General features: G+C 37.5%; 1 protein-coding gene across 3 annotated transcripts in view; it reads right to left on the bottom strand.

The window, feature by feature from the left end:
* Positions 1–13,009, bottom strand: part of SLC43A2 (solute carrier family 43 member 2) — a 293,798-nt gene that overhangs the window by 89,526 nt on the left and 191,263 nt on the right. For all 3 annotated transcript variants that reach the window (XM_044054351.1, XM_044054352.1, XM_044054350.1), the window contains exon 9: positions 9,014–9,160. In XM_044054351.1, coding sequence (XP_043910286.1) covers positions 9,014–9,160 — 147 coding nt within the window. The remainder of the gene's footprint in view (positions 1–9,013; positions 9,161–13,009) is intronic.

Here is a 13,009-nt window from a genome sequence, read left to right on the forward strand (position 1 = left end):
ATTTCCCATTCACAATTTTATCACTGCAGAATACACACATTACACACACACACACACACACACACACACACACACACACACACACACACATCCATATCTATCTATATATAAATACGTACATATTCTATATAGATAGATACAGATATGTAGATGTATAATGCTGGTCCTTTTATGAACCATTTATTAAATACTAACAAATCAAACTGCAATTCATTTTTTATAACAACTCAGTAGAATTCTGTAGCACACTGAACCTGGGGTAACTGTGGGTCGAGAATATCAAGTGATGGTGTTACAGAAGCCCTAGCGTCCTTTGTAATCACCAGGACCTGTACCGTTGTGTACTGCTGCTGGAGATGCAGCTATTCCCAGCTCCATGGTAAAAGATGTGACTTTTTAATATATTTCTTTTAAAAAGGAAGACAACAGATATATTGTTTTGTTTGCTCCATTTGTAAGGGAGGCTACTGCCCTTCTTTAACCCTACCTCAGTTTACTTATGAAGGAGAGTGGGTTGCAAATGGAACTAACAAACACCCACCAAAATTTGTCATAATGTTACAATGGGTCTCAAATAATGCTGCTGTAACACTCTGCTGCTAATACACACTGGAGAGGTCCGATGTTTTACATTAACACCCTTTTTATAGTAGAAGTAAGAAATTCCATCCCTACCAGGACTGGTGTGAGTTTCAGTTTTCTTTAAAGCTAACTGCAATTCTAACAATGCCAAACCTCTATTTAATTATACTCAAACGTGTTACTTTAATCCTCCTCCTGATGGGATATACAACTCAAGTCATAAACATTTTCTTATCTTCATTGTTATGTATAAGCAACATAGAGGGTTATGACTGGGTCCCCAATCGTAACCATATCATGTGTTTGAGACATGAATGCCAAGAAATACACCTCAACAGTGAAGCTTAACATACTCTGTTACAATGTTTTTTGATGGGTTATCCTGAGAGCATGGTCAGGAAGAAATTACTATGGATAGGAAAATGAGATATAAACCCCTTATTATACATCCAGACAGTCCGGTTAAGTTTCAGGATGTAAGAAAACAGTACTAGAGGGCTACTGTTTGTCATTTTAACAACATGACTCAAGAAACCAAGGATATTCTTATGAAAATCTAGGATTTTAGTTTTTGAGCTCATAGGTTTAAAGAGATTCTTGGGTGATAAGCCCCTATTTTTTTTCAAAAGGAGCACAAATTTAAAATACATTTTGAAAAGTTCACTGTAAATAATTATGAGATAAGAAGGGGACTGAAAAGGTGTGGATGTTATCCACAATGTCATTTTATTTCTGAGGGTCCAAATATTGTCATTACTCATTACCTCAGGTCAGCAGCTCCTATGGTTACTGGTAGGTTTGATTGTAATATGAGTGAGGTGGGTGATTGTATCAAAGAAGCAACCCCGCCTCATTCTTCATCAACTGCCTAGCCTCCTAACCCCTATATATATATATCTTCTTCTTCTTCTTTCGGCTTTACAGTGGATCACCTTGTCCGCACATTGAATGGCAGTGGAGTTTTACGGTGTCGAGTTGCCAGCCGGCGCCCAACCTTCCACAGAAGGCACACTCACACGCACACCTAGGGCCAATTTAGAGTGTCCAATCCACCTGCAGCATGTCTTTGGGATGTGGGAGGCACCCGGAGGAAACCCACGCGACCACAGGGAGGACATGCAGACTCCGCACAGAAGGCACCCCAGCCGAGGATCGAACCGGAGAACCTCTTGCTGTGAGGCAGCAATGCTAACCACTGCACCACTGTGGCCGCCCCAACCCCTATATATATATATATATATATATATATATATATATATATATATATATAAAACAGGGTCCCACTCTACATAAGACAGAGCCCCTCACTATCACTCTTCAAGAGAAACCTTGATGAGTGGATGGGTAACAAAAATTTCACACCGGGGATCGCACCAACAGCATTACTAGATAGGGGCCAAGGGTACTAGCTGCTAGTACAATGGTCTAGGGAACTACTAAAGGGGCGGTGAATACCACACAATGCGGCTGGGCTAATATATGCCTTCGGGCAGATAGCCCAGTACCAGCCTATGAACCTAAACGTTTATCTTGTTTGTGCTTTTACCTGGGCAAACCTCTGTGAATGCACTCAGGAAAAGTATTATGCCTTATGGAAGGGTAATACCACTAATGCTTTATTCTGGCCTTCGATTACCTGTAAGAATGTCAAGTTCTTGTTTTTTTTATCTTGCAGAGTGTAAGACCCTTTGGTAGGGGTGGAAACTGGAAAGCTTACTTAGAAGCCAGGCAGTTGCATTGGCAACTGTTACTGGACACAGAACCAGCCCCATCCCCACCATATTAAAGGGCAAGACTTCTATTAGCAGTTTATTACAGCTTAACACAGACATATTCTAAGTCAGACAGTTAAAAAAAAAGACAACTGGGGATATATTTTATTTAATAGAATTTTTTTTTAATTACTGTGGGATTTTATGTGACATTCAATGTTTTCCTTTAACAATGTTAACTAGTAACTCTTAATGAATTGATTTAATTGAACAAGTTTTGAACGTGTGATATTTGACAATATTATTTAATAAACGAGTTACTGTACATTTTAGTTCTGATGAAATTTTGATTCACATTGTGGAATGAAAGTGCTTAACCTATATTAAAACATTGGTCCTGCATTATTACCTGGACTTGCAATGCTTATTTTATTTTATGGTTATTTATTGTTGGCATTAGTATTGGATTTTGCTGGTATAATATCAACAAAAAGTCAGAACAGTTTTTTAAACAGTGTAGTAATTTAAACAAGTTACGTACAGACTAACTTCTGTAAACTTACACAGATAAATGAGGCAAGGTATTCAGGGTCAGCTGACAGTGGAGGAACGTCCTTTACATGAGACCCAACCATAACAGTACTTAAGGAGTATACAATACTTACTACACACCTCCAGAAGCACTGTTATGGTTGGGTCTCGCAGAAACAGAACAAAAATGTTTTACAAGTTTGTTTTTTGTCCAGTTTTGGAGTGTAAACATGACGCCCCATGCACTACATTTCTTTTCTACAGTCATACTGAAAATATTTCTGGTTTTATAGTCTTTCTTTCTTTTGGTTCCATCTAAGAATCCTCAAATAGTAACTTTTCAAAGTCTTCTCTCTTCTGCACTGTTGCCACACAAAAATTGTAATTCTGTATCAATCCAATATGGTAAATCTTTCATTATTTTCTCAAAAATATTCATTCTCCACCTAATTCACATTTTAACCAAAACCACCATTCTTCCGCTGATCCATTATATTCCTGCAATAATGCATTATCTTTCTGTACCCGACTGAAATAGTCTGACATTCCTTATTGTAATTTTTCTTTATGCATTCAATAAATCCCAGAACCTATAAATTCCATAAAATCATAAAGACCAGAGATCAACTAATAGTGAGAAGTCTCCTTTTTTGCTTTTTGTAAGTTCTCTACTGGAAAACAGAAAGTCACTATGAGAGGCTTAATCTCCTTTCCTGAGCATATATCCAGCATATCCTCTTGGATACTAAATGAGGTTTCAACAGTAAAAAAATTGTATGCTTGTTTATTTTATTTTACATTTTACTTTAACATCTTCTTCCTGCTCCCTGCATTTTCTTTTCTTACTTTTAATAAGCTAGAATTAAAATCCTCTTCACAGAAAAGAATACAATTAGTGAGTTACAAAGGACAAAACTTTCCCCTCAATTTTTTTCTTACATCTGGCTTTGTGAAGTGGTATGAGTGATTGTCATTTAGGTGGAGACCTATTATCTTCACCTAACTGACAGCGCTATAGAAGAATAAAAAATACCCTAAACAAGCAGCAAGACCAAATGACCAATATCATTTTAACCAAGAAATACTATTAAACTTTCCTGTTCCAGTACAGGAATTGTTGTAATATGTAACACAGAAACATCAATATTTCTTTTTTTTATCCATTTTGTTATTCTTCATATTCTTACTGTGGACTGTAAACTGTTTTCACAGGAAGTATTTTCATTTTATTTTATTCTTTCCATTAAATGTGAATTTTACTCTAGGTGTTACATCATTCGAGTTTAACTTGTTTTCTTATCTATTATTTTAACGTTTTTCCCCTTAGGTTTATGACCTCAGTACTGAAAACCTATAAAGACTACTCCTGTTCTGTAGAACCCCCCCAGTTACATGTTTGGAAGGAATACACAACCATTTATTACAGATAACCTACGATGGAACTGGTCCCGCTGCTGTAATAATTCCCTTATGTTGCTCCACATTCTCAGCACTGAACTGAATACTCTGAGGACAATATGTCCAAAAATGCTTAGCTTTAACTCATTTTCATGGATACATATATATATATATATATATATATATATATACATATATATATTTTACAATTTTCCTTATGTTCTTCTTGTCCACAGTACATGCAACACAAATTAGGACAATCTCTTCTGAACTGTCCCACATCACTATAAATGCATACATTTGCTAATTAATTAATTAACATGAATAAGTAACTATCCTTACCTTACACGTCCTTACTCTCTCCTCATCCCTCACTTCCTTACTTTAATCATGACTCTTTCTAAATATAACATAATCCTGTTTTTTCTCACTTTATATTACAATTCTTGTTTGTATTGCATTAACTAACCTTTGATTTCTCTATAAACTGGTTAAAATTTCTCTAAATATTAAATCACTGTCATATAAATTTTATCTATTCTTAACCAATGTTTACACATTAGGTCCAGTTTGGTTTAATTATTTAAACTGTATATGTTTTGTATTACTTTTGAAGATTGTAAAAGTATTGTTCTTAAAAATGTGTTTGTAATACTCCCCAGGTTCCACTGAAAATGGGGTCCTACACAGTCACTTTCCCAGTAATCAAATGTCAACAAATACATTTATATTTGTTCACTGGGATAGTACGATAACCAGTATAGTACACTAATCAATACTGACCAATTTTGGGTTCAGCCCGGGTGAAATATAAAACATTTCACAAGCAAAAGAACAAAGAAATGTAAGCAGTAACACAGTAGTTCATACTAGTTACATAAACAAACTATATATACATTATAGTGAACAACAAGGAGACTGTGAAATAGAATCAAAAAGTGTAATGTCCAACATATACATTAGGTTCTAAAGTGAGTAAACCTTCAGTAAATCTGAGAGGAGAACAGAAATAGAAAGGAGGTAGGGGTAGTGTGTTAGGTGATATGTCCTGTTTTGCAGTAGTAGCATCTGGCTTGGATGAAGAAGTGCTTTCTGAGTTACATTCTGAATTAGGAGCAAGTGTTGATTTCCTTTAGGTCGATGGGGAGAGCTTGCCAAAGAGTAGGTGCCTGAGAGAAGAATGCATGTGCAGTGCTGTGGGGTTTTATTCTAGAGGTAATGAGAGCTGGTGTGGCTTGTCAGTGGTGTCTCAGATTGTATTAGGGTTTTTTTCATGAGGTCTAGCTGCAAGGGGAGTAAATGTGTGGTGTCAGGGTAGTCTATAGGGTTAAGATTCTAACAGTAGGTTAATTTTTTTTACAAGTAGCCATTTAGACCTTTTCTAGAGTGATACAGTGATACTCACAGAGAAGAAACATATTTTGGCTGTCCAACATACCAAAGAACACAGGAACTACCATTCACAAATGTCTGATTTTCAGAGTGTTTCAAATATCCATTCTCTACAAGAAAGTCAGTCATTTCTTCTCTTCCCCCAGCCCAGATCCTTATTTTTTCTTTTATTTTTTACTTAAAGGCATTAGAACTTAGCACTGCTTATATCCCATATTTGCACTTTCCTTATTTTATTTAAATTTAAGTTGCTCACAGTGACCTGAGACCCTAGGCACCAATAGCTTCTTTTTCTCAAACTTCAACAATACAATTGGAGCAACATACTCAGTGTCTAATGCCAAAAGTTAAGTTGTCTCAAATGGGAAGTGTACTATTGTCGTAACCCATGTGATAGAAATGCTCACTGACTGTACAATATTTTCTCAAAAAGCATACCTCTCCTTGCAAATTCTTGAACTCTAACAAAAAATACCACTGATTTAAGAAGTTACCTTCCTGGTCTACTTGCACACACTGTGTTCATAAACGTTAGGATGCTTAGAATCAGGTCCCTATTACATCATCGAAAATTCAGTTCAGCGAACAGCATTTTTAGTGCACTTACATCGAACATGCCGTTCATCGAACTGTTCATAGTGAGATCGTGGTATAGTGAAGATCGGAAAATTTGCCCTTTCCTCTCTGTAGTGTGATCTCAGAGCTGGTATATGTAATTAGCGGGGGGGGGGGGCACAGCCCCCCAGAAGGGCTGAATACAATGAATGGCATTTTCGATGAAACGCCGTTCATTTAAGACAGTTTTCAATGATGTCATATAGACCCTTAGAATCTGCCCTTATTTATTCTGGTTCTAGTCTGGAGCTGAAGCCCTTTGAAACAGCTAGCTGACACTGTTGGACAGAAACAGCTGCTCAGAACTGCTTCTAAATGACACCCATGAATCACTCAACTGCAGTGATTAAGTCCACACCAGAGATAAAGTCAGAAATATCAGTTAGCTGATCTGCATTCTGATGTTTTTTGACTGTGTAGTCCACAAAATATCATCATCTACTTCTGCTGGCAATTCTTTATCTAGAGATTGCATATGGCGTGTATTTGTACTTCCAGTCTGCAAGTTTATTTTAATTTTCAGTACAAAAATCTGTATCCTCCACACCCAGGTAATTCCCTGTCACCATGATACATTTCCAAAAATATCAGAGCAGGAAGTGAGTAGGGGAATTTCTCCGTGTTCTGGCCAAATTTCCCCTAGTGGGTATGAATACCACCTTGGGTGTGCTCAGAAAGCAGGTTATGCTTAATGTAACTAACCCAATCATCAATCTAATAATATTTTGCTGCTTTTTCATTTATTTAGACAGCCCATCAGTTTTTTTAATAAAGAAGCACTTGTAGAATGAACATCTACAATGTATGAGATTAGCTAATCCTACTGGGTAACTCTCAGATCATGGTGTACAACACAAAGTTAGAAGTACAGGACAGTCAGTGCAGGGCTATAGGAGTCTCATAATTAAATCTAACAACTGTTACTCTACACAAAACCAGACAATAAACCAAAGTGAAGACTTCCCATTTCTAACAGAGAACGGAGGCTGTATAAATCTGTGATGATATGTGGTAGTGTCAGCTGTGTCAAGAAGAGTAGGGTAGTACATGTGTACATATGCCAACACAGCCAGCTAGAGTTTTGTGAAAAAAAAAAAAGTTTATGCCATTTGATCATCTCTCTGATTTGTATGGATGCTGGTGTTAAAAAATATGCTTGTAAAGTTGGCTGTGTTAAAATGTATAAATGTATATTCGGTTGTATTGCTGTAACTGATCAAATGTGAATGTTTTATCAGAGAAGCCTAGAGGGATGGAAAGTCTGAAACTGTGTTACAGCTTTCAGATGCTGCCACAGATCTTAGTAAAGCTCTGTGTATGTATTGTACCAGCACTAGGTGACCAGAGGTGATTGCATCCTCTAACCAGCTTAACTCTTCAGAACCCTTGCAGCAGCACTTTAGAATCTGACAGGATTTATATCTCACACTTCCACACAGTCAGTCAGTGAGATTCAGTCAGTCTGAGAGAGTGAGACAGAGAGATATCATCTGGCTATTGCTGTGGCAAGACACTCGGCACATATCAGCCTGCCTTGCACAGATTAGAGAAATAGTTTAGTATTGTTTTCTGTAATTGTGAAAAACTATCCAATTCATGCCTCCCAACCTCTCAGCTCAAGAAATCTGGACAAAGCCAGAAATAATTTGGGGGGGGGGGCAAAGGCCCCAAAATAGGGACAGATTTTCAAAACTGCTGTTATAAACTTAGAAGGTTTCTATTATAACAGGTATGGAATTATTATGTATTATCTGAAGGATGTGAGGTCTGAAACTCAAATGCCTTCCTTTATTTAGTATTACTTAATGACTTCAAGCCTCAATAATCTGCCAGAAAACTACAAATTTTATGAAGACTAGACCACAAATATAAGGCAACAATCTGGACATTCTGTGAAAATCTGGTCAGTTGAGAGGTATGATCCAACTGTATTATTTTTGAAATCTCACTCTGTTGTTTATTGTATTCAGTATTCTTGTGTTTTCTGTTTTATTATTTATTATTAAATATTTTAATACCTTTTATTGTAGCTGGTCCTTTAGATAATGCTTTTAACAACCTGAGAGTATTTATCCTTATTTTGGTGACACTGTGGCCGCTCCTGAAAGCCTTGCTGCTCTGGCCACACTCCATTATTATTAATTGTACACATTGCAATTGGGTACTCTTTGTAAGAGCCTAAAAATAGTTGACTGGTGGCCGACTGATTACCTCTGAGTCTGGGCAGAAAGTGGCACAGCTAGTAAATCTGTGCCAGATTTTCTCAGATGTGTATGTGAGTGTGTAAAACTCAAATATTCAAGTGTGTATGTGTGTGTGCCAGCTACTGGGAACAGGGACACAGAGCTCCAAGGTGGTCATTGCAGAGTTTTATGTGGGCCTGGAGAGAGTAAGAAAGTCCAGCCCCAAATCTGGAGAGTGCTCCCCGTGTGATCTTAAGGGAAATTGTGCTTAGTGCAGGGAGCTGCATCTGAAAATACTGTGTGACTCCATCTTTACTCTTTGTGACCATCCCTCACCAGAGTCAGTGGTGAGGATTGAGTCTCCCTGATTGCTGGACCGGATTAGGTTTCACATCACAACATCAAAAGTTTACTGACAGTAATTACTCTCTGGGTCTTTGGCCTGGTTCATTGCTGAAATATATCCAGTATGTATCCCCTGTACTTACCAGGTTATCAAGCAGTAACAAAATATACTCTTATCATGGTCTATACTTTTTGAAGGGAGAGCTAAACACACAGAAAAACTTCTACTTTGCATATCATTCGCTTACTACTTACCCGTACTCAGGTTTCCCTTCACAAGGAATGCCAACATTTCATTCATGGCCCCCATGTAGAATATAAGTCGCAGCTGGGTCACACACATTGTCACCAAACTGAGAAGGAAGATGGAACTGAAGATACTTCTCATGAATGATGGAGAAGCTGTCAATTAAAAGAAAGATAAGACATAAAAAAAGTTAGTAAATGACACGCACAAAAGAATTTTAAAAAGCAGCAATAGCAGCAACCATTTAGATGATTTTTCCTTCTTGAAGTTTTCAAAGATTACTGCAAAAAAAAAAAGAAAGTCACATTTTCCATGTTTAAGTAATTAACAAGGTCTTTTCCAAATGTAGCTCCTTAGTGGAGGAAACTTCTGATTTAGCTTAATATTCAACTATTTTTTTAAACACCTTTATTGAATTATCAGTCAAGACATTGGCAAACATACATTTATATAAAAGAAAACAAACCATATCAACATGTTCCTAGTTACAAACATTATACATCTCATTTTTTGTATAACTATCATCAATCTAACATTATAAAAATTGCTCAATTCCTGCCTTCCCATAAATTTCAATCCTCCTCCAAAACATTACTCTGCATGTATTGTTTCCACAATTTCCATTTTTTCTATGTAATTTTCTCCGTCCTTTTTCTGGGGATCCCTCATCCAGTTCTTTTCCCTCTGTTGCAATATTCACTAGTTTCAAGTACGGTTTGATTTCCATTTACTAACAACTGCTTTTTTGGCAGCTGCCAAAAATAAACTTAACAAGGTCTTACCATATCTAGGAAATTCAGATCTTGTATCCCAGCTCAGAAATTTATTTCCTTAGTTACACCCATTTGCTCACCAAAAATACAACTAGCTTAATACTGAAATGCTATAACACCAAACTGAGAACAGCCTACCTGCCTTTTGAATCAACCTAGAGGACAGAAATATGCAGAAGGGAGGAAACACCATCAAAGCTGTAACTAGGAGGGGTGAAGGGGTTTGGTATAAGCTATTAGGGGGCACACCTACCATTGTAGAAAAGGTGCTGATCAGACTAGTCAAGTCAGTGGTGAGTCTCTGTTGTTGAACATGAGTGCCAAATGGTCTGCAAGCAGTTCTAGTAAACATTAGATCATGGCTGCTTAACAGGTTTCAAAGACTGCCTGCACTGTGTTTGTGGTTAGAAATATAGCAAGGAGCTAATTATATCTCTTGACTACAGTAATGAAAGGCAGTGCAGGTCTTTTTATTTTTTTCTTTAACTCTGGTTAAGGAGGCAATTAGGGAATTGGTCAGGGTACCAACTAGTACAGATACAACTCTGCACTACGGCACTAACATCTATATGATCTTAAGACGGTGACCAGTGGGCTGAATGCATGCATGGGGGGAGGGGGCATGATAAGCTGTCTTGGTAAAAGGTCGTCTATTTTTTAAGAGGAGACAAGGGCACAGTACCACAAAAAGGTGAGAAAAAATTCTCAACTGATAGATACAAAATATACATCACTTTCTGGGCAACTTGGTCTGGCAAGTTGTAGCTTCTGGTTTCCTAGCGGTTTTTCTATAGGAGGAGGAGGAAGGCTATAGCAGAAAGAAGTTACAGTTATAGACAGCTTCAGCACAGTAATGGGTATTAAAGGAAATGGTACATCTCCATATTCTCTCTCTCTCTCTCTCACACACACACACAGATATATATATATATATATATATATATATATATATATATATTTTTTTTTTTTACAGTACAGTACAGCCTCAAAGCCTTTAACTGCAACAGCCTCAAAGCCTGACTTATTTATTGACATTTGATTACTGGGAAAGTCCGATTGGGTAGGAACCCTTTTTCAGTGGAAGCCCGGGGAGAAAAGCTACAGACTATTACAAAATATTTTTAGAACAATAATTTTACAATCTTCAAAAATAATTCAAAAATATGTACAGTTTAAATAATTATACTAAATTAGACAACAATATGAAAACATGGTTAATGCCAGATACAAGTTATATGCCATGTTATAGAGAAATTAAAATAAATTAGTATTATGCAATCAGAAATTGCAATGTGAAGCGATAGAAAAGTAGGCTAATGGTATATTTAGAGAGAAAGCCAGGGGACAGAAATTGAGATAAGTAAGGAAGTCAGTGAAGAAGAGAAAGTAAGGAGGTGTTAAGTATGAATAGGTATTTGTTCACATTGACTGATGATCCTGAAAGAGGAATAAGATTAGCTGTAAACTAGGTTAGGAAAGGATGGGAGGGGAGGAAATATCTCCTTTACTCTTGTTAGGGCTGGGGCTGACTGAGGAGGTACCGTGGCTCAGCACTGACTGACATCTACCGATAGCTAGGCCTGAGTCTTATGTTTAATGCTGTTACAAAAATACTAATTCAAAGCACGGACATATAGTTAAAAACTTTGGGTTAGGGCCCACTAAAACCTGTACTACTGGACAGTTCAGTAACCTTAATCTTGGGTCAAGTTATTCCAGAAATGTCAAGATGGGATGGAAGAGGGGGCAGGTTGAGATGTGATTCCAACACTTGTTTAGCTGACAATGACAGCACTCAGGACACAAAATCTAGACTTTCAAAAAAGTTTCAAAAAATAATTTTTTTTAAAAAAGGAATTACTAGACTAACCTGCATAAGTAAATAAATAATGGTTAAACTAAATGACATTCATACCACTTTTTAATACATTTTTCAAGAATACATAAAAAATATGGTGAAGAAATTAAACACATTTTTAAAATTTAAGAATATCAAATAACTAAATAAACAAATAAATACAAAGATTGCCACATGTCTAGACACATCCTATCCTACATAAAGTCAGACAGTTATATAATTCTGTCTTAAAAGACACCTTCGTTTTAAGTTCTCAAAAGCACTGCTTTTGAATGAACAGCCTTGTTAGAAAAAAAGAGCATTTGAATGAATTTTAAGATAAAGTATTTTTTCTTTCTTTCTTCATTTTTTTGCCCCCTATCTCGGCCTCTCCGCCCATTTGCTCCCACTGGGTGAGAGCTGACAGAAAGGTAATTGTCATCCAGGCAGCCACCAGGCATAGTTTGAGATTTTTCTATTTCTACTCAGCCCTACTGATGTGCGCACTCAGCGAGGTGCTAAGGAAGGGGATGTCCAATGGACTCATGGTGGAGGATACATACCCCCTCACTTCTACAAGGGCCATTCTCTCCTAAGCAGCTGTGACACCCACCACCACAGCACATGGGGGTGGGCTCTCTTGTCTCCATCAGGAAGATTCCACTACCATATATGGATCTGAGTGCAAGCAAACCTCACCTTTCTCCCTTAGGAGTGGACAGCAGACCAAGTCTTTCACCCCCCCCCCAATCTGGCTTCTTTCTGGTCTCCACTTGGTAGAACAAACTACCCTATGTTCCTCCAAGTGCATGCAAACCATATATTTTCCTCTTGGGGAAGGCAAGCATATCATTCCCTTTCATTCCTCCTCCATCTTGCCTTGCTTCTCCAGTGCTGGGCCTGATAATCAAACCCCAGTTACCTGGATCAAAGTTGGTGCCATTGAAACAAATTTATTTGAAGGAATTTTTAAGGCAAAGTTTTTTCATTGGGGGACAAACCCTATGCCCACTGCACCCCTGTTAAAATATAATCAGTCCTGGGAGTTGTGGCAGCATGTAGGTAATAATACATCCCATCACTGAGGCAACTCTAGTTGATGGTTCTGCTCAAAACTGCAATTCACACATAAAGACTTTGTGAAATGAGTTTGTGCCACTGCACAAGTGCTTGAATTGATACACACACACACACACACACACAAAGAAGATGCTGGATGCAGTGTGCAGTGAGTTTTTGCCATTTGTTATGTACTATCACTGTGAGTTTGTGAATAATGGGCAGCTGCTGTGCTATCTTAGTGATGTACAAGTATAAAGCCTTGGGTATGACCCATATGACCCAGGACTGACCAGCAAACCATGTACTGGAGCAGCTAGGTAGAAGGGATGGGA

The sequence above is a fragment of the Protopterus annectens genome, chromosome 13.part0 (assembly GCF_019279795.1).
Source record: "Protopterus annectens isolate FY-2018-M chromosome 13.part0, PAN1.0, whole genome shotgun sequence".
NCBI classification, from domain to species: Eukaryota; Metazoa; Chordata; order Ceratodontiformes; family Protopteridae; genus Protopterus; species Protopterus annectens.